General features: G+C 50.2%; 1 protein-coding gene across 2 annotated transcripts in view; it reads right to left on the minus strand.

Moving 5' to 3' along the window:
- The window catches only part of hsd20b2 (hydroxysteroid (20-beta) dehydrogenase 2), an 82,196-nt gene that overhangs the window by 33,038 nt on the left and 29,308 nt on the right, over positions 1-19,850 (minus strand). For both annotated transcript variants that reach the window (XM_072493286.1, XM_072493287.1), the window contains exons 2-7: positions 16,550-16,596; positions 15,119-15,194; positions 13,422-13,532; positions 13,072-13,139; positions 10,434-10,478; positions 6,860-6,894 (exon numbers count right to left, since the gene is read on the minus strand). In XM_072493286.1, the coding sequence (XP_072349387.1) occupies positions 6,860-6,894; positions 10,434-10,478; positions 13,072-13,139; positions 13,422-13,532; positions 15,119-15,194; positions 16,550-16,596 (382 nt within the window). The remainder of the gene's footprint in view (positions 1-6,859; positions 6,895-10,433; positions 10,479-13,071; positions 13,140-13,421; positions 13,533-15,118; positions 15,195-16,549; positions 16,597-19,850) is intronic.

Here is a 19,850-nt window from a genome sequence, read left to right on the forward strand (position 1 = left end):
CCCAAATCTACTCCACTGCAGCGTCAGCCCCTTGGTCCCAAATCTACTCCACTGCAGCGTCGGCCCCTTGTTCCCAAATCTACTCCACTGCAGCACCGGCCCCTTGTTCCCAAATCTACTCCACTGCAGCGTCAGCCCCTTGGTCCCAAATCTACTCCACTGCAGCGTCGGCCCCTTGTTCCCAAATCTACTCCACTGCAGCACCGGCCCCTTGTTCCCAAATCTACTCCACTGCAGCGTCAGTCCCTTGTTCCCAAATCTACTCCACTGCAGCGTCAGCCCCTTGTTCCCAAATCTACTCCACTGCAGAGTCAGCCCCTTGTTCCCAAATCTACTCACTGCAGCGTCAGTCCCTTGTTCCCAAATCTACTCCACTGCAGCGTCAGCCCCTTGGTCCCAAATCTACTCCACTGCAGCACAGGCCCCTTGTTCCCAGATCGACTCCACTGCAGCACCGGCCCCTTGTTCCCAAATCTACTCCACTGCAGCACCGGCCCCTTGTTCCCAAATCTACTCCACTGCAGCACCGGCCCCTTGTTCCCAAATCTACTCCACTGCAGCGTCGGCCCCTTGTTCCCAAATCTACAACACTGCAGCGTCAGCCCCTTGTTCCCAAATCTACTCCACTGCAGCGTCAGCCCCTTGTTCCCAAATCTACTCACTGCAGCGTCAGCCCCTTGTTCCCAAATCTACTCCACTGCAGCGCCAGCCCATTGGTCCCAAATCTACCCCACTGCATCACCGGCCCCTTGTTCCCAAATCTACTCCACTGCAGCGTCGGCCCCTTGTTCCCAAATCTACTCCAGTGCAGCACCGGCCCCTTGTTCCCAAATCTACTCCACTGCAGCACCGGCCCCTTGTTCGCAAATCTACTCCACTGCAGCACCGGCCCCTTGTTCCCAAATCTACTCCACTGCAGCACCGGCCCCTTGTTCACAAATCTACTCCAGTGCAGCAAAGGCCCCTTGTTCCAAAAATCTACTCACTGCAGCACCGGCCACTTGTTCCCAAATCTACTTCACTGCAGCAACGGCCCCATGTTCCCAAATCTACTCCACTGCAGCGTCAGCCCCTTGTTCCCATATCTACTCCACTGCAGCGTCAGCCCCTTGTTCCCAAATCTACTCCACTGCGTCAGCCCCTTGTTCCCAAATCTACTGCACTGCAGCACCGGCCCCTTGTTCACAAATCTACTCCACTGCAGCGTCAGCCCCTTGTTCCCAAATCTACTCCACTGCAGCGTCAGCCCCTTGTTCCCAAATCTACTCCACTGCAGCATCAGCCCCTTGTTCCCAAATCTACTCCACCGCAGCGTCAGCCCCTTGTTCCCAAATCTACTCCACTGCAGAGTCAGCCCCTTGTTCCCAAATCTACTCCACTGTAGCACCGGCCCCTTGTCCCCAAATGTACTCCATTGCAGCACCGGCCCCTTGTCCCAAATCTACTCCATTGCAGCGTCAGCCCCTTGTTCCCAAATCTACTCCACTGCCGCATCAGCCCCTTGTTCCCAAATCTACTCCACTGCAGCACCGGCCCCTTGTTCCCAAATCTACTCCACTGCAGCACCTGCCCCTTGTTCCCAAATCTACTCCACTGCAGCACCGGCCCCTTGTCCCCAAATCTACTCCACTGCAGCACCGGCCCCTTGGTCCCAAATCTACTCCACTGCAGCGTCAGCCCCTTGTTCCCAAATCTACTCCACTGCAGCGTCAGCCCCTTGTTTCCAAATCTACTCCACTGCAGCACCGGCCCCTTGTTCCCAAATCTACTCCACTGTAGCGTCAGCCCCTTGTTCCCAAATCTACTCCACTGCAGCGTCAGCCCCTTGTTCCCAAATCTACTCCACTGCAGCGTCAGCCCCTTGTTCCCAAATCTACTCCACTGCAGCTTCAGCCCCTTGTTCGCAAATCTACTCCACTGCAGCACCGGCCCCTTGTTCCCAAATCTACTCCACTGCAGCACCGGCCCCTTGTTCCCAAATCTACTCCACTGCAGCACCGGCCCCTTGTTCCCAAATCTACTCCACTGCAGCACCGGCCCCTTGTTCCCAAATCTACTCCACTGCAGCACCGGCCCCTTGTTCCCAAATCTACTCCACTGCAGCGTCGGCCCCTTGTTCCCAAATCTACTCCACTGCAGCTTCAGCCCTTGTTCCCAAATCTACTCCACTGCAGCATCAGCCCCTTGTTCCCAAATCTACTCCACTGCAGCACCGGCCCCTTGTTCCCAAATCTACTCCACTGCAGCACCGGCCCCTTGTTCCCAAATCTACTCCACTGCAGCACCTGCCCCTTGTTCCCAAATCTACTCCACTGCAGCACCGGCCCCTTGTCCCCAAATCTACTCCACTGCAGCACCGGCCCCTTGGTCCCAAATCTACTCCACTGCAGCGTCAGCCCCTTGTTCCCAAATCTACTCCACTGCAGCGTCAGCCCCTTGTTTCCAAATCTACTCCACTGCAGCACCGGCCCCTTGTTCCCAAATCTACTCCACTGTAGCGTCAGCCCCTTGTTCCCAAATCTACTCCACTGCAGCGTCAGCCCCTTGTTCCCAAATCTACTCCACTGCAGCGTCAGCCCCTTGTTCCCAAATCTACTCCACTGCAGCTTCAGCCCCTTGTTCCCAAATCTACTCCACTGCAGCACCGGCCCCTTGTTCCCAAATCTACTCCACTGCAGCACCGGCCCCTTGTTCCCAAATCTACTCCACTGCAGCACCGGCCCCTTGTTCCCAAATCTACTCCACTGCAGCACCGGCCCCTTGTTCCCAAATCTACTCCACTGCAGCACCGGCCCCTTGTTCCCAAATCTACTCCACTGCAGCGTCAGCCCCTTGTTCCCAAATCTACTCCACTGCAGCTTCAGCCCTTGTTCCCAAATCTACTCCACTGCAGCATCAGCCCCTTGTTCCCAAATCTACTCCACTGCAGCACCGGCCCCTTGTTCCCAAATCTACTCCACTGCAGCACCGGCCCCTTGTTCCCAAATCTACTCCACTGCAGCACCGTCCCCTTGTTCCCAAATCTACTCCACTGCAGCTTCAGCCCTTGTTCCCAAATCTACTCCACTGCAGCACCGGCCCCTTGTCCCCAAATCTACTCCATTGCAGCGTCAGCCCCTTGTTCCCAAATCTACTCCACTGCAGCACCGGCCCCTTGTTCCCAAATCTACTCCGCTGCAGCGTCAGCCCCTTGTTCCCAAATCTACTCCACTGCAGCACCGGCCCCTTGTTCCCAAATCTACTCCACTGCAGCGTCAGCCCCTTGTTCCCAAATCTACTCCACTGCAGCACCGGCCCCTTGTTCCCAAATCTACTCCACTGCAGCACCGGCCCCTTGTTCCCAAATCTACTCCATTGCAGCGTCAGCCCCTTGTTCCCAAATCGACTCCACTGCAGCATCGGCCCCTTGTTCCCAAATCTACTCCACTGCAGCGTCAGCCCCTTGTTCCCAAATCTACTCCACTGCAGCGTCAGCCCCTTGTTCCCAAATCTACTCCACTGCAGCACCGGCCCCTTGTTCCCAAATCTACTCCATTGCAGCGTCAGCCCCTTGTTCCCAAATCTACTCCACTGTAGCACCGGCCCCTTGTTCCCAAATCTACTCCACTGCAGCGTCAGCCCCTTGTTCCCAAATCTACTCCACTGCAGCGTCGGCCCGTTGTTCCCAAATCTACTCCACTGCAGCGTCAGCCCCTTGTTCCCAAATCTACTCCACTGCAGCACCGGCCCCTTGTTCCCAAATCTACTCCACTGCAGCACCTGCCCCTTGTTCCCAAATCTACTCCACTGCAGCACCGGCCCCTTGTCCCCAAATCTACTCCACTGCAGCACCGGCCCCTTGGTCCCAAATCTACTCCACTGCAGCGTCAGCCCCTTGTTCCCAAATCTACTCCACTGCAGCGTCAGCCCCTTGTTTCCAAATCTACTCCACTGCAGCACCGGCCCCTTGTTCCCAAATCTACTCCACTGTAGCGTCAGCCCCTTGTTCCCAAATCTACTCCACTGCAGCGTCAGCCCCTTGTTCCCAAATCTACTCCACTGCAGCGTCAGCCCCTTGTTCCCAAATCTACTCCACTGCAGCTTCAGCCCCTTGTTCCCAAATCTACTCCACTGCAGCACCGGCCCCTTGTTCCCAAATCTACTCCACTGCAGCACCGGCCCCTTGTTCCCAAATCTACTCCACTGCAGCACCGGCCCCTTGTTCCCAAATCTACTCCACTGCAGCACCGGCCCCTTGTTCCCAAATCTACTCCACTGCAGCACCGGCCCCTTGTTCCCAAATCTACTCCACTGCAGCGTCAGCCCCTTGTTCCCAAATCTACTCCACTGCAGCTTCAGCCCTTGTTCCCAAATCTACTCCACTGCAGCATCAGCCCCTTGTTCCCAAATCTACTCCACTGCAGCACCGGCCCCTTGTTCCCAAATCTACTCCACTGCAGCACCGGCCCCTTGTTCCCAAATCTACTCCACTGCAGCACCGTCCCCTTGTTCCCAAATCTACTCCACTGCAGCTTCAGCCCTTGTTCCCAAATCTACTCCACTGCAGCATCAGCCCCTTGTTCCCAAATCTACTCCACTGCAGCACCGGCCCCTTGTTCCCAAATCTACTCCACTGCAGCACCGGCCCCTTGTCCCCAAATCTACTCCACTGCAGCACCGGCCCCTTGTTCCCAAATCTACTCCACTGCGTCAGTCCCTTGTTCCCAAATCTACTCCACTGCAGCACCGGCCCCTTGTCCCCAAATCTACTCCATTGCAGCGTCAGCCCCTTGTTCCCAAATCTACTCCACTGCAGCACCGGCCCCTTGTTCCCAAATCTACTCCACTGCAGCGTCAGCCCCTTGTTCCCAAATCTACTCCACTGCAGCACCGGCCCCTTGTTCCCAAATCTACTCCACTGCAGCGTCAGCCCCTTGTTCCCAAATCTACTCCACTGCAGCACCGGCCCCTTGTTCCCAAATCTACTCCACTGCAGCACCGGCCCCTTGTTCCCAAATCTACTCCATTGCAGCGTCAGCCCCTTGTTCCCAAATCTACTCCACTGCAGCATCGGCCCCTTGTTCCCAAATCTACTCCACTGCAGCGTCAGCCCCTTGTTCCCAAATCTACTCCACTGCAGCGTCAGCCCCTTGTTCCCAAATCTACTCCACTGCAGCACCGGCCCCTTGTTCCCAAATCTACTCCATTGCAGCGTCAGCCCCTTGGTCCCAAATCTACTCCACTGCAGCACCGGCCCCTTGTTCCCAAATCTACTCCACTGCAGCGTCAGCCCCTTGTTCCCAAATCTACACCACTGCAGCGTCAGCCCCTTGTTCCCAAATCTACTCCACTGCAGCGTCAGCCCCTTGTTCCCAAATCTACTCCACTGCAGCACCGGCCCCTTGTTCCCAAATCTACTCCACTGTAGCACCGGCCCCTTGTTCCCAAATCTACTCCACTGCAGCGTCAGCCCCTTGTTCCCAAATGTACTCCACTGCAGCGTCAGCCCCTTGTTCCCAAATCTACTCCACTGCAGCGTCAGCCCCTTGTTCCCAAATCTACTCCACTGCAGCACCGGCCCCTTGTTCCCAAATCTACTCCACTGCAGCGTCAGCCCCTTGTTCCCAAATCTACTCCACTGCAGCACCGGCCCCTTGTTCCCAAATCTACTCCATTGCAGCGTCAGCCCCTTGTTCCCAAATCTACTCCACTGTAGCACCGGCCCCTTGTTCCCAAATCTACTCCACTGCAGCGTCAGCCCCTTGTTCCCAAATGTACTCCACTGCAGCGTCAGCCCCTTGTTCCCAAATCTACTCCACTGCAGCGTCAGCCCCTTGTTCCCAAATGTACTCCACTGCAGCGTCAGCCCCTTGTTCCCAAATCTACTCCACTGCAGCGTCAGCCCCTTGTTCCCAAATCGACTCCACTGCAGCATCGGCCCCTTGTTCCCAAATCTACTCCACTGCAGCGTCAGCCCCTTGTTCCCAAATCTACTCCACTGCAGCACCGGCCCCTTGTTCCCAAATCTACTCCATTGCAGCGTCAGCCCCTTGTTCCCAAATCTACTCCACTGTAGCACCGGCCCCTTGTTCCCAAATCTACTCCACTGCAGCGTCGGCCCGTTGTTCCCAAATCTACTCCACTGCAGCGTCAGCCCCTTGTTCCCAAATCTACTCCACTGCAGCACCGGCCCCTTGTTCCCAAATCGACTCCACTGCAGCGTCAGCCCCTTGTTCCCAAATCTACTCCACTGCAGCGTCAGCCCCTTGTTCCCAAATCTACTCCACTGCAGCACCGGCCCCTTGTTCCCAAATCTACTCCATTGCAGCGTCAGCCCCTTGTTCCCAAATCTACTCCACTGCAGCGTCAGCCCCTTGTTCCCAAATCTACTCCACTGCAGCACCGGCCCCTTGTTCCCAAATCTACTCCATTGCAGCGTCAGCCCCTTGTTCCCAAATCTACTCCACTGCAGCGTCAGCCCCTTGTTCCCAAATCTACTCCACTGCAGCGTCGGCCCGTTGTTCCCAAATCTACTCCACTGCAGCGTCAGCCCCTTGTTCCCAAATCTACTCCACTGCAGCACCGGCCCCTTGTTCCCAAATCGACTCCACTGCAGCGTCAGCCCCTTGTTCCCAAATCTACTCCACTGCAGCGTCAGCCCCTTGCTCCCAAATCTACTCCACTGCAGCACCGGCCCCTTGTTCCCAAATCTACTCCACTGCCGCACCGGCCCCTTGCTCTCAAATCTTTGTGCTGATCAGTCCAAAGCTGGAGGATTAACGTCTGGAGTGCCCCAAACATGTTCCCACTGCCCAACCACATTGTAAAGTGGTTACCCCCCACCCCGCGCATGGCACCTCCAAAAAAGACACAGTCATACCTTTTCAGCATGTGGGGTAAAAGAATTCTGGTCATCTACCAAAGAGGATAGAGGCACAAGTTAGACATCTCACACACGACAGGAAAATATTAAATGCTATCAAAAATGTCATTGTGTTTTGAATGAACCGCTGCTACAGAGTTTTTAAAGGGAATACTCGGAGCCTATTTTTAAGATTTTGGTGTGGTGCTCTGCCAGTTTTCACAATGTTTCACAGCGTTTAACTTCAGTGTACGGCCGCGCGCACACACACACACACACACAGTCAGGGTGCAGTGCATCTGGGCTGCTGAGTCCCAATGCATGCCTGTGGCTTAACAGGGATATTACTCACAACTTACTCCTGGAACACAGCTTGCAATTGTAAATCCCATTTATCATAGTGAAATATCCTCAAGACACTACACAAAAATCTCATCACAATTTGACATACAAGGCTTTATTTGGATCTGGGTCCAGAATGCACGTTTAACATGGCTTCTTTAATTAAAGGCTGTATTTGTTGTCAATACCATGGACACAAATTTCTAGTGCTTAACTCGTTACTTCATCGCAAGTGATATAGATATATATCTATGGCACGGCCAAGAGCAAAGATGGCACTGCTCATATCATCACCGCTGTGTTTGCGGCAGCATCCTTTAATTTCACATTGAAGTAGATTGGTTGGAGCGCCTGTCTTCCCAGGCTGGGGTCCCAGTCTGACTTGGGCAGGGAGGTTGGTCCAAGTGGGAGGGGCGCGCAGGATGAGGATGGTAGATGTGCATGGGGACATCATTGATTCCAAGTACAGGGGGCACTGGTAGACTGGACATAATGGAGTGATGCAATCGGATTTCTGCGCACAGGTCTGTATCAGGGGCCATCTTGTGTTGGCAAGAGACATGGGGCGAGATTCTCCACTCCCGCGCCGGTTGGGAGAATCGCCTCGGCCGCCAAAATTTCCCGGGACGCCGGTCCAACGCCCTCCCACGACTCTCCCAAGCGGCGGGAACAGCCCCCTTGACTTCCGCGGGCCGCAGAATCGCCGGAGACACCCAAAATGGCGATTCTCCGGCACCCCTGCTATTCTCAGGCCCGGATGGGCCGAGCGGCCAGGCCAAAACGGCGGGTTCCCCCCGCGCTGTCCACACCTGGTCGCTGCTGACGGGAACAGCGCGGGAACGCTGGGGGGGGGTGGCCTGCAAGGGGGGGGGAGGGGGGATCCTGCACCGGGGGGGTACCTCAAATGTGGGATGGCCCGCGATCGGTGCCCACCGATCGTCGGGCCTTCCTCTCTGAAGGAGGACCTCCTTCCTTCCGCGGCCCCGCAAGTTCCGTCCCCCATCTTCTTGCGGGGCGGACTCAGAGAGGACGGCAACCACGCATGCGCGGGTGATGCCAGTTATGTGGCGCTGGCCACATCATGTATGCGGCGCCGCCTTTACGCGGCGACAAGGCCTGACGCGTGTAGATGACGCGGCCCCGATCCTAGCCCATTGTCGGGGCCTGATCGGTCGGGATCGGGGCCGTTTCGCGCCATCATGAACCTCGACGGCGTTCACGACGGCGCGGCCACTTCGGCGCGGGAGTGAAGAATTCCGCCCAAGGTGTTCTTCAAACAGCTTTGTTAAACTCTCCCTTGCTTTGCAAACCCCCTCTGCTCGTTCAATTCTGTGCAGTGGCTTTAAATGAACAATATGTACTGGTTGTAATTTCAAAACCCTAATACACTGCAGACCGACTGGTTACCAAAACGTGGTCAAAGAGCTATTTTGAAAGAGCACCTTACGGGAGACAGTGAGGCAAGTTTTAGAGGAGCTCCGCCAATGCAGCCCGTTGTAGTCCCTGTTTAGTAAACGCAGCAGCCAGCTTTCATACAGTAAGCTCCCACAAACAGCAATAGGATAAATGATCAGATAATCTGTTCTGATGATGTTGATGGATAAATATTGACCAGAACGCCTCTGCTCTTTTTGAAATAATGCCATGGGAACCTTTACGTCCATCCCGAGGCAGGCAGGTTGTAACAACTCGTTTGAAAGGTGGGGGCCTCCAACAGTGCAGCACCGCCTCAGCAGCGCTGGATGCGTCAGCCTAAAATGATTTACTCAAGGGTCTGGGGTGGGATTTGAACCCACAAGTTTGTGACTCATTGAGCAAGGGCTGACGCCTAACTGGTAACAGGTTAGAGATGGTTTTCTGTTCGAGCCTCACGGCCAGAAAGAACCAAGTTGCAATTTCTTCTTTGTCGGACATGTCAGGGAGAGGGTCTTCAACCAGGATGGGTTGGTTTCATAGAACATAGAGTGCAGAAGGAGGCCATTCGGCCCATCAAGTCTGCACCGACCCACTTAAGCCCTCACTTCCACCCTACCCCGTAAACCAATAACCCCTCCTAACCTTTTTGATCACCAAGGGCAATTTATCACGGCCAATCCACCTAACCTGCACGTCTTTGGACTGTGGGAGGAAACCGGAGCACCCGGGAGGAAACCCACGCAGACCCGGGGAGAACGTGCAGACTCCGCACAGACAGTGACCCAGGGGGGAATCGAACCCGGGACCCTGGCGATGTGAAGCCACAGTGCTATCCACTTGTGCTAACGTGCTGCCCAGGTACTAGAGGTGAAAAACCACTGCCTAACTGCAATACTCCGTTCCTCTGCACAATTAAATAGAGAGATCGAGCTCCCCAGTGGGACTACCCCTTTTGGACAATATAGTTTAGAAGGCCCCAGGGTCAAGTCAAGTACGTGTGAAAACAGAGGGGATCATAGCTGGGGCACTAATTAGGTCCCAAAATTGGTTCAAGGCCCTCTACCAACAATTACAATATGGTATCAGGTGAACCTTAGAATCCCTACAGTGCAGGTGGTCATTTGCCTATCGAGTCTGCATCGACACTCTTGTGAAAGAGTACCCTACCTAGACCCAATCCCCCGTCTATACTATAACCCCACCTAACCTGCACATCTTTGGACCGTGGGCGGAAACTGGAGCACCCGGAGGAAACCCACATAGATACAGGGAGAACGTGCGGACTCCATACAGACAGTCACCCAAGGCTGGAATTGAACCCAGATCCCTGGCGCTGTGAGGCGCACTGTCCTTGAAGACAGGTTCGCGCCGGGATCAAACATTTTGAATAATTCGCTGGAATGCAGCCAGTCAATCTTTGTGAAAATACACCCTAGCCAAAAAAAACTCAAGCAACTGAAGGGAGAGAGAGAAAAAAAAAAATCAAAAGTGAGAAAACCAGTCAGAAATAAAACATTATATCAAACTGACCCAGAAAACCTCGACTTGAATGGAAATTAGAGATTTCAAAACATCCAGAAACAAAAATGACATTGCGAGTAGAGAAACACCAGAAGATCAAGCTCCTTCTATAGAGCAAGTGTGGAGGAGGTGAGGGGTGCTTCTACAAACCTATTATTTCAACCCTAGCCAAAATATTTCCAACTCAAATCAGCCATGTTGCAATCACAACATGATATGACACCACAATGACAATTGTATAACCCTTCAAAAGGCAAACAGAATAACCATGCTTCTTTAATTAAACAATACGTCTCAATATTTAAATGCTCACCATCAGTACAGAAAGCACATTGCAGTTCATTATATCAAGAATTGCCTGTAACAGAAAAATCAAAACATATATTTGTAAAGTTCTCTGGAAGTCACCTGATTTTACATCTTTTTGTTTAAACAGGTTTTCCATTTCACATGTATAAGATCTAAGCTAGCGACCACGAGGAAGCCATGTTGGATTGGAACAAAAAGGTTTAATAAGTCTTAGTTAGCTACATTCGATACTTAACAACACACGCTACTCCCCGAAGGGTCTCCCGTGCCCGGCCCACAGGTTTTATGTCTCAGGGCTCCCTGGTTAAGGCTTTTGCCTGGCCCCACCCCCCTCTTGGGGGGACGATCGTATTCAGGTGAGGCCATGGGGAACCTAATGGTCCAATAACCCCGTGGCCTCGGTTATAACACGTCACCCCATCCTACATCACTGACTCCCTGAGGTACATGGGAACCAGGAATACTTGGGTATCCAGATCAGTGACCAATCAACATGTGTGACCCCACGGGTCGGCAGACAGGTGACCATTTAGTCATCCCCAATTCTTTCATCATGTACCATTTCACACATAAGGCTCACAGAAGGAGGTTATTCGGCCCATCTTGTCCATGCCAGCCCAAGAACGCCTGCCATTTCTCATCCCACCTTCCCCCACCTGATTCATAGCCATTTAACTTACAGCACTTAAGTTGCAGATCCAGGTACTTTTTAAAAACAGCTTGGGTTATAACCTCACGAGGACATGGTGTAGGGGGGCAAGAGGCCAATTACCTGGAGCAAGATATAAAAGCAGGCCCAACTCCGGGCCTGAGAACAAATCCTGCCAGCTAGGACTGCACTGGGAGTGAGATGCTGCATCAAGCAGACTTGTGTAAATAAATTCACCTTCATTAACGAGAGCTTCCTTCAGAGTTTTTAAAGCTTATTAAACAGAGATTTGGAACAGAGGCATTGGCCAATAATCTTCACCTTAAGCTCAAGAGGGGGCGGAGCCTGGGCATTCCACACACCAGAAATCACCAGTTCATTATTCCAATGAGGTTGTCCGATGGCAATGCTGCCCCGATTTTAAAATGGGGTCTGGATATCTCGTGATGATCACGGATTTGTGCACCGTGGGAAGCTGCGCACCATTTTACCATGTTCTCAAGACCCTATCCCATTTCTTTCTTGGTCTCTGGTGGGGCTATAGGAGTATCAAGTTCTGTTTTTTAAAAAAAAAATTGAGTACCCAATTATTTTTTTCCCCCAAATTAAGGGGCAACTTAGCGTGGCCAATCCACTTACCTTGCACATATTTTTGGGTTGTGGGGGAGAGAATGTGCAAACTCCACACGGACAGTGACCAGGATCGAACCAGAGTCCACAGCGATATGAGGCAGCAGTGCTAACCACTGCGCCATCATGCTGCCCGTATCTAATTCTGTCTAATTTGGGATGACCCATTCTCTACTCATGTAGGTTAAGCAGTTTTTGTTTTTCCCCTCTCCTTGCAATGTATTATTTTACAACTTTTATTTTCTAAAATGTAAAATCCCAATAAATATACTTTAAAAAAAAAAAAAAAAATGGGACATGCCCTGCTCTTTCATAAAAAAAAGCACAAACCAATGTGATAGACATGGACCCAGCAAACAGGGGCATTACACCATGCAACACACAATGCCGTACTTTGCTGCCAAAGTTCAGTTGTATATCACTACACATGGCCTGTGCCGATCAATTAGAAGCTAGATGCTTTCTGTGGGCCCTTGGGTCAGTTGGAAAGAGCAACCGTGACAATCTGGTACACTTCAGGTGTCACGTTAAGAGCAATTAGTTAAGAGAATTCCTCAACCCGTACACAAGCTGCAATGCATCAGCTATTTTGCAGTACGTTCTGATCCCTTAATCGAAAGCCTCAGGCCTGGCTCGCGTTGCCAACTCTGGTTGGACATATTCCTGGAAATTTATCATACAAGATCTCCTACCATGAACCTGTTCCCGAACACCTGCCCTGCCCCTCCCCCCACCCAAATGGCTTTTCTGACCCATCCCCAGTTTATTTTTATACAATCAACAGACAAAACTAAAGAAATGACAAAAGATATTTTCAGCCTCTCTCGGTTCCCTACTCCCGCTCTAGATTCCTAACAAAATCCAGGAGATTGCTTTTAATTTCTCGAGACTCTTAGTCAATCCTAGAAGACTGGCAACCTTAGACCAGCCCCAGGAGAAACATTCCATTCTGTACCAAAGCAACACCTCCCCATGTCACATTCTTGTTAGCTTTGGGAGTCCTCTGATTGACCACAGAAAGTAGTCCTCACAAGGAGCATGAAGTAAAGGAAGCGAGTGAGAGATTAGAGAATCCCTACAGTGCAGGTGGCCATTCGGCCCATCGTGTCTGCACCCTGCTTAGGCCCACACCCTTATCCTATCCCTGTAACCCCACCAAATCATGATACAAAGGGGCAACTTAGCGTGGCCAATCCACCCAACCTGCACAGCTTTGGACTGTGGGAGGAAACTCACGCAGATACGGGGAGAAGATGCAAACTCCACACGGACAGTGACTGGAATTGAACCCGGGTCCCTGGCACTGTGAGGCAGCAGTGCTAACCACCAAGCCACCCCTAAAACAACATGTAATGTACTGCACCTTTTCAACATCCGGGACATCTAGAAGGTAACATGGAAGCACCTGGTAAGTCTTCCCAACATTGTTTACTGAAACATGGAAGAGAAAAAAAAAAATCACAATTAGAGCAGACCCACGTAAAAAATGCCCAGCTCGGTGACCTCTGCCACTAGTTTGTTAGATGCCCCTGTGTTATTGGCAGACTGTCAATGGTGGGAAGTGAAGTAGCATTTGAATTTACGATCACGATGTAACTATTTAATAAACACTTTATAACACCAGAACTAGATCACCAGAACGAGATCATCGCCCTTTCTTCCGTCTTTGATTTCTCTTCCATTTCTTGATAAGTCGGAACGCGATTAAATTACCCAGGATCCCGATGTTCAGATCCTTCAGCGCCTCCTCAATCGGCCCATAAATTTCAGCACCACAAGTAAAATCAGCCTGAACGATCTTCGTTTGCTTCCCATGCTGCTGCTCTGCAATTATTCAGAAAAACAAGTTATCGCCCGTTCCACAGCTCTAATAACCTCCCGAAACACTGCACAGGAGCTCATTCAGCCTGCCCGGTGTCCAGCCTCACATTCTTCACACCCTCGCTCTGCAACACTTTCCCCCCTCACCTATCTGGTTTATTTTCCAAAGTTACTATTAAATCTGCTCTCTTCAGGCACGGCATTTCAGATTATCATAACTTTCTCTCTGCCACAGGGAACGGTCTCGCCTTATTTACTCAATGTCAGGACTTGTGAATATCTGAACGTTATTTTCTCGGAGAACTATTCCAGCTTGCCCAGTATCATCGCATAACTGAACCCTTGTTGCGATTTGGGTAATTCTTCCCTGCACCCTCCCGGAAGCCTCGACCCCACCCTCCTGAAACTGTCCACGTTCTGTTGGACAATTTTGTTGGGCCCCCAACTGAGGCCCAACAACCTTGAACCAAAGGCCAATGTATGATGAGTATTAATTTAAAACACAACAGATGTTTCCCCCAATACATGAATAATATCAGAGAGGAGTGTGGGCTGTGAACTGGAGGAACAGATACAGTCAGGTTAGTGTCAAACAGTCCTTTTTCAGAGTGGTTTTGAGAGCTATTTCAAAAATGCAAGCTTTAATGCCAAAGCAAGTGTTCTCTTTTCCCACTCTGCATTCCGATCTCTGATGTGGAATATTATTTCCTGAGGTTTTCGCTGAAGATGCAACGCAAGTGCCTCTCCAAGCCAAACACCATCCTAAATTTCAAAATATAAATCACTGTTCCTTCACTGTTGCAGGGTGAAGATCTTGGGGCGACTGTAGCAATTCAACAAGTGGTCCCACCGCCACATTCTCAATGGGAACAAATGCTGGCCTGGCCAGCGACATCACATCCCATGAAAGAATGACCATAACTCCAAAAACAGTGAGTGGCGGGTGCACAGCATACTCTGAATAAGATGTGGGCCCAGGAATCTCCACTCCTCTTCCAAAGGCACTGACCCTCGTGTGCGTCCTTTTCTCACTTAGTATTGCCTTCAGTGCTTTGCCCAAAAATACCATTCTTTATTTGAGAATGCAGACAATCGATAGGGAAGGTCATCACAGCTGGGCCTGACCCATCTTTTTAAGCATTGGATGGTCAGCAGCTAGACGAAACATGGCTGATTGTTAAAAAAATTTATAAGAGTAGCCAATTTTTCTTTTCCCCAATTAAGGGACAATTTAGCGTGGCCAATCCACCTCCCTGCACATCTTCGGGTTGTGGGGACGAGACATGTACAGACATGGGAGAATGTGACTCCACACAGACAGGGACTCTGGATCGAATCCAGGCCCCGCAGCGCCGTAGGCAGCAGTGCTAACCACTGCATCATGCTGCCCAGCATGGCTGATTGTTAACTCTGTAACCCAGGAGCAGAAGCCAATGTAACCTTTCATTAGTCTTGATCAGCAGGTGTAGAAATAACAAATCAATCACCAGCACTGGCTGCCCCAATAGGACCTATACAGCGGGATTCATTTTACATTGAAGCCCAGCAGACACACTGTGCTAAATAACCACCTCTCCTCTGATTCTCACCTATTTCCTGTGCTGTGGCTCTCAGTTTCTCCAGTGACCGGCTGATTAGCACCACATTGAATCCTCTTCTTGCTAACTGAGAATCGGGGAAATAAATGCATTAATCCAGTGGCTCACTGGTTGGTAAAGGCAACATTGGCCCAAGTTGAGCACAGTGGGAAGATGTAGCGGTAATCAGATATCACAACATAATGTCCCAATAGAAGAAAACAAGGAGTTTTCTAGTAGTTAGACAGTCGATTCCTCTGCCCTGTGTGATGCTGAGACATATGGATCAGCAAGATCTCAAATACCATCGCTACTGAAGTAACTTGGCCAGGATATTTGAGACATCAGTATTTGTGCAAAGTATTTTTGTAAGAGGTAAAAGGCTGGACTTCCCATCCCCAACCACTGTCCTGGCGTGACATCTGAACAATTAAATTGCTTCTAACACATGTGGGGATAGTAGGGGACAAGAGCTGGAGTGCCTCATCAGGAGGAGCAAGGGGAAGAGAGAGGTTTAGAAAGGAAGTTCAGACCTTGAGGCCTAAATAGCTGAAGGCATGGCTGTCAAAAAAGGGCAGGCAGGGAAATCAGGAAGTACAAGAGGCCAGTTGGAAGGACGAGAGGGAGAGAGAGAGAGAGAGAGAGAGAGAGAGAGAAAGAGAGAGAGAGAGAGAGAGAAAGAGAGCGAGAGAGAAAGAAAGGACGAGAGAGCGAGAGAGAAAGAAAGGACGAGAGAGAGAGAGAGAGAGAGAGAGAGAGAGAGAGAAGAGAAAGAAAGGATGAGAGAGAGAGAGAGAGAGAGAGAGAGAAAGAAAGGATGAGAGAGAGAGAGAGAGAGAGAGAGAAAGAAAGGATGAGAGAGAGAGAGAGAGAGAGAGAGAGAGAAAGAAAGGATGAGAGAGAGAGAGAGAGAGAGAGAAAGAAAGAAAGGATGAGAAAGAGAGAGAAAAGAAAGAAAGAAAGAAAGAAAAGGACGAGAGAGAGAGAAAGAAAGAAAGAAAGAAATAGGGAGGAGGCAAGGCCATGGAAAGAGTAAGAGGAGGTTCTAAAGAGAGAAAGGGAGGAGGCAAAGTTGTGCTCAAAGTTATGAATTTTAAAATTGAGGCACTGCTGGGCCAGAAACAGGCCAGCGAGTGCAGGAGCACCAGCGAGCGCATGTGTAAAGGGACTTGATGCAAGTTAAGATATAGGCAGCAGAGCTTCGGATGAACACAAGTTCATGGAAGGAATGAGATCTGCCGGAAGACCATCAGAATGGTCGGGAGATGCCAAAAGCACTGATGCAAACATAACTAAGCTCAGCTTTAACAAAAGCAGTGAATAAAGAACAGGGTAGTGAGATTAAAAGCTCTAAAGAGCTTGCACCAGCACAATGGCCTTCTTCTGTGCTCCCAACTGTTCTATTAACAATACCCTCAATAGTAAGATGGAGATCTGTATTACCTCATTAGCGTAGGCTTTTCCAATCCCAGCGGTCGCACCTGTTACAACTGGAAAATTAACTGATTAGAGATCCATTATATTGATGTACAAATTGCTGAAAAGAGACACCGATTGCCTGAGCCTCTCGTCTGGCAGTCAGTCATCGAGAGTGCCACATTCAAAGGGACCACAACAATTTATACTACAAGAGAGAAGGGTCATTTAGCAAATCGGCCCCGACTGACTGAGGGCGTTGAGATGGAACACATGAAAACGATAGGCTCCCCAATCTAGAGCAACATAGTCCCATGAATTTCGGTGCCAGGTACCTAGGCAGCATGTCCCAACAGTTAGCTGACCGAATCAAACAACATATTCCTCGGGCTGTTTGTGACAGTCGGGCTGTTTGTAACAGGCAGAGTACAAACTGTACCTAAACCAGGCCGTACTTGCAAAACCCAAAACAAGATATGATCCCGCGAAATAGCAGCACGGTTAACAATCCCGAAGTGAGATAATAGCCATGCTAACAACCAGTCGAGATAATCATGAGCTTTCGACATAGCTCATTTATGTTTGAACGTGGCGACATGCACGAGTGCAGAGACCCGCTCTCTGCAAACAAAAATGACGATCAAAGCATGCACCTTTTTGAATTACCCAGGAGCTTGGGGAGCCTGCATGTATTGTCACGGTTTGAAATTTGGCACTCTTTTATTTGTCCAGATGTGTGCAAGATGAAAAGCTTCAGCAGCATCTCTATTTAAATTCTGTACTTCCGAAAAACTATGTCATACGCTCAACCACATTTTTCTATACTGCTGAATTCCATCTCCCTACTTTCCTCTCCTTCAATGCACTCTCTTACATGCTCAGTTTCCTCCCTCATGTTAAAATCAATCCAGTTTCCCCACTCATTTGTCCCAGCGTGGTCACCTCTCTCCAAGCTTCCCTCCTTAGAAACTACAGGCTTTCAAATCCCAAGCTTACTGTTACCTTTCCATCTGGATTTCCCTCTGTGCACCACCGCCCCACCACCCCCTCAATGCTACTATCTTGCAAACCTGGTTGCTCATCTTCATTACTCTGCAATATGTTAAAAACCCTTGACAAAATGGCCATTTAGAGACAAGCAGTTCTACAGACAAAGTGCTTTAAAAAAAAAAGACACTTCCTTTCCCACATAATCCCAAGAGCCTCCCCAAGCATTTTACAGCCAGATTTTGAAGTGTGATCACTGTTGTAATATCGGAAGAACAGCGGTCACACGAGTACTTCCAAGCTCCCAGTAATGTGCTCATTTGGAATGAATATTGACCAGGACACTGTTTTACTGGTCACCTGGCTGCAGTAATAGTGCCCCCAAATGTGGGAGGTGGAGGGGAATGAGCCAGATTAAGTTGTATGCCATATGCACCACTCCCCAGAGAGACAGATTTACCAGTCCAAGTGTCTTTAAGACAGAGATACATGGGTTCTTGATTAATAAAGGGGATCTGGGGAGGAGGCAGGAGATTGTGGATGAGAAACATATCAGCCATGATCGAATGTTGGAGCAGACTTGGTGGGCCGAATGGCCTAATTTGCTCCTATGTCTTATGGTCATCGTACAGGTGGTCCTCTACCCTAACCACAGAGAGATTTAAACGTGGAAGCATTAAATTTGCTTTTAGATAGACAAGTCTGCAGTTTTGTCCTACTATTAAACGAGATTTCAAATATACACACACAGTCTGAAACGCTTCACAATCAAAGATAAACTCACAGCAAACAAATTACACAAGGTGCAGTCACACACACGTTACAGACCATTGAGCTCAACTCTACAGATATTTCCCTTCTTCCAAACTCAAGTGATAATCTTTTTAAACTTTGCTAAATGGCCATTAAAAAGATGGCTCACCACCATCTTCAAAGGCAATTATGAATGGGCAATAAATGCCAGCCTAGCCAGCAATACTCTCCCAAGAACAAATACAATATAGTTAATTTCCTGCACTCTACCAACATTTCTCTACTGACAGAAATTCCTGACTTTCCCCCAATACGCACCATCCAGGAGCAATTGACAAAATGTATCCATAACCAAAAGATGTCCGGGGTCGCCTCGGTATGGCCAGGGAAGCTTCCGTCTGGCCAGGACCAGACTGATAGCTCATAACTGCTGTTGCAATTTTTACTTGTGCTATTGCATGGATTATAAACCCCATTCTGCGAGTCCAGCATCCAATAACCCAGGGAAAAGTAGAGGTGAGAAGCACAAAACACTTGTGTCAACACTAAAGCAGAAAAACAATTAAAAAGGGTAGAATTGGAGATGAAAGAACATAATGCTGGCTAATTCACGATATACCTGATCAGGGTCAAGGCCATGGAGATGTTTGCCGGCAGCGAAACATGGGAAACAGTGGCAGGCTGTGTCTGAAGAACTCCACAAATCAATAGAAAAAGGTCCCATCTCCCGTACGATCCGCGCTGGCGAAGATGGAGGAGACGGGCGCATGGCTTGGCGATACAGGGTGTGGAGACGGCTTTCTTGAAGCAGAGCAATCCGTGTCCCCTTGGGAGGCCGAAATGGCTATGTTGACCGGTGGAAAACCTGGAGAATTGCTCCAGGAGACAGAATCTTGGAGCTTCTGGAGGGAGCAAGCCTCCGAGTGCCTATTATTTTGATGCGCCAGAGGAGGCTGATGATTTTGTTAGGAAGCATGGGCTGAGGGGAGGGGGGGGATTAATTGCAATTTGTATGGAGTCTCTTGTACCAGTTTGTATTCTCTTGTTCTTGTGTGAGAAGAGTGTTTTTTCAAATTGGTTCGGGCGGGGGGGTTGGGGGCTGGCTGTTATAGCTAGCTCATAGTCTTGACCATGGGCAGGGGCTGCCCTGCTAGCTGAAGAAGTTAATGGGAGGGGTAACTTAAGTGTAGTTTTAGATAATGAGCTTTAGGGTTTGTATTTTGTTTGGAGTTAGGAGTAATGGAGGTAGGGGTGAGGGGTTCTTTTGGTTATGAGCATGTATTTGGGTGTGGTGTTGCTGGGAGGGGGAGGGTTTGCTGACAGTAACTACTGCTCATCTTGATGGATTGGGGGGGGGGGGGTGTTGTTGGGTTGGCGGCCATCTTGGGTGGCCTCGATGCCTGCACTATTAGTTGTTGCATTATCTCGCTCGGTGGAAATGGCTCTCAGGTGTGGAAGCCCCCTAATTCGGTTGGTCACATGGAATGCAAGAGGGTTGAACAGCCCAGTAAAACGGTCGAGGATATTTGCTCAACTCTAGAGTTAGAGTGCCAATGTGGTGTTTCTGCAGGAGACCCATTCGCAGGTC

Source organism: Scyliorhinus torazame, chromosome 31 (genome assembly GCF_047496885.1).
Source record: "Scyliorhinus torazame isolate Kashiwa2021f chromosome 31, sScyTor2.1, whole genome shotgun sequence".
NCBI classification, from domain to species: domain Eukaryota; kingdom Metazoa; phylum Chordata; class Chondrichthyes; order Carcharhiniformes; family Scyliorhinidae; genus Scyliorhinus; species Scyliorhinus torazame.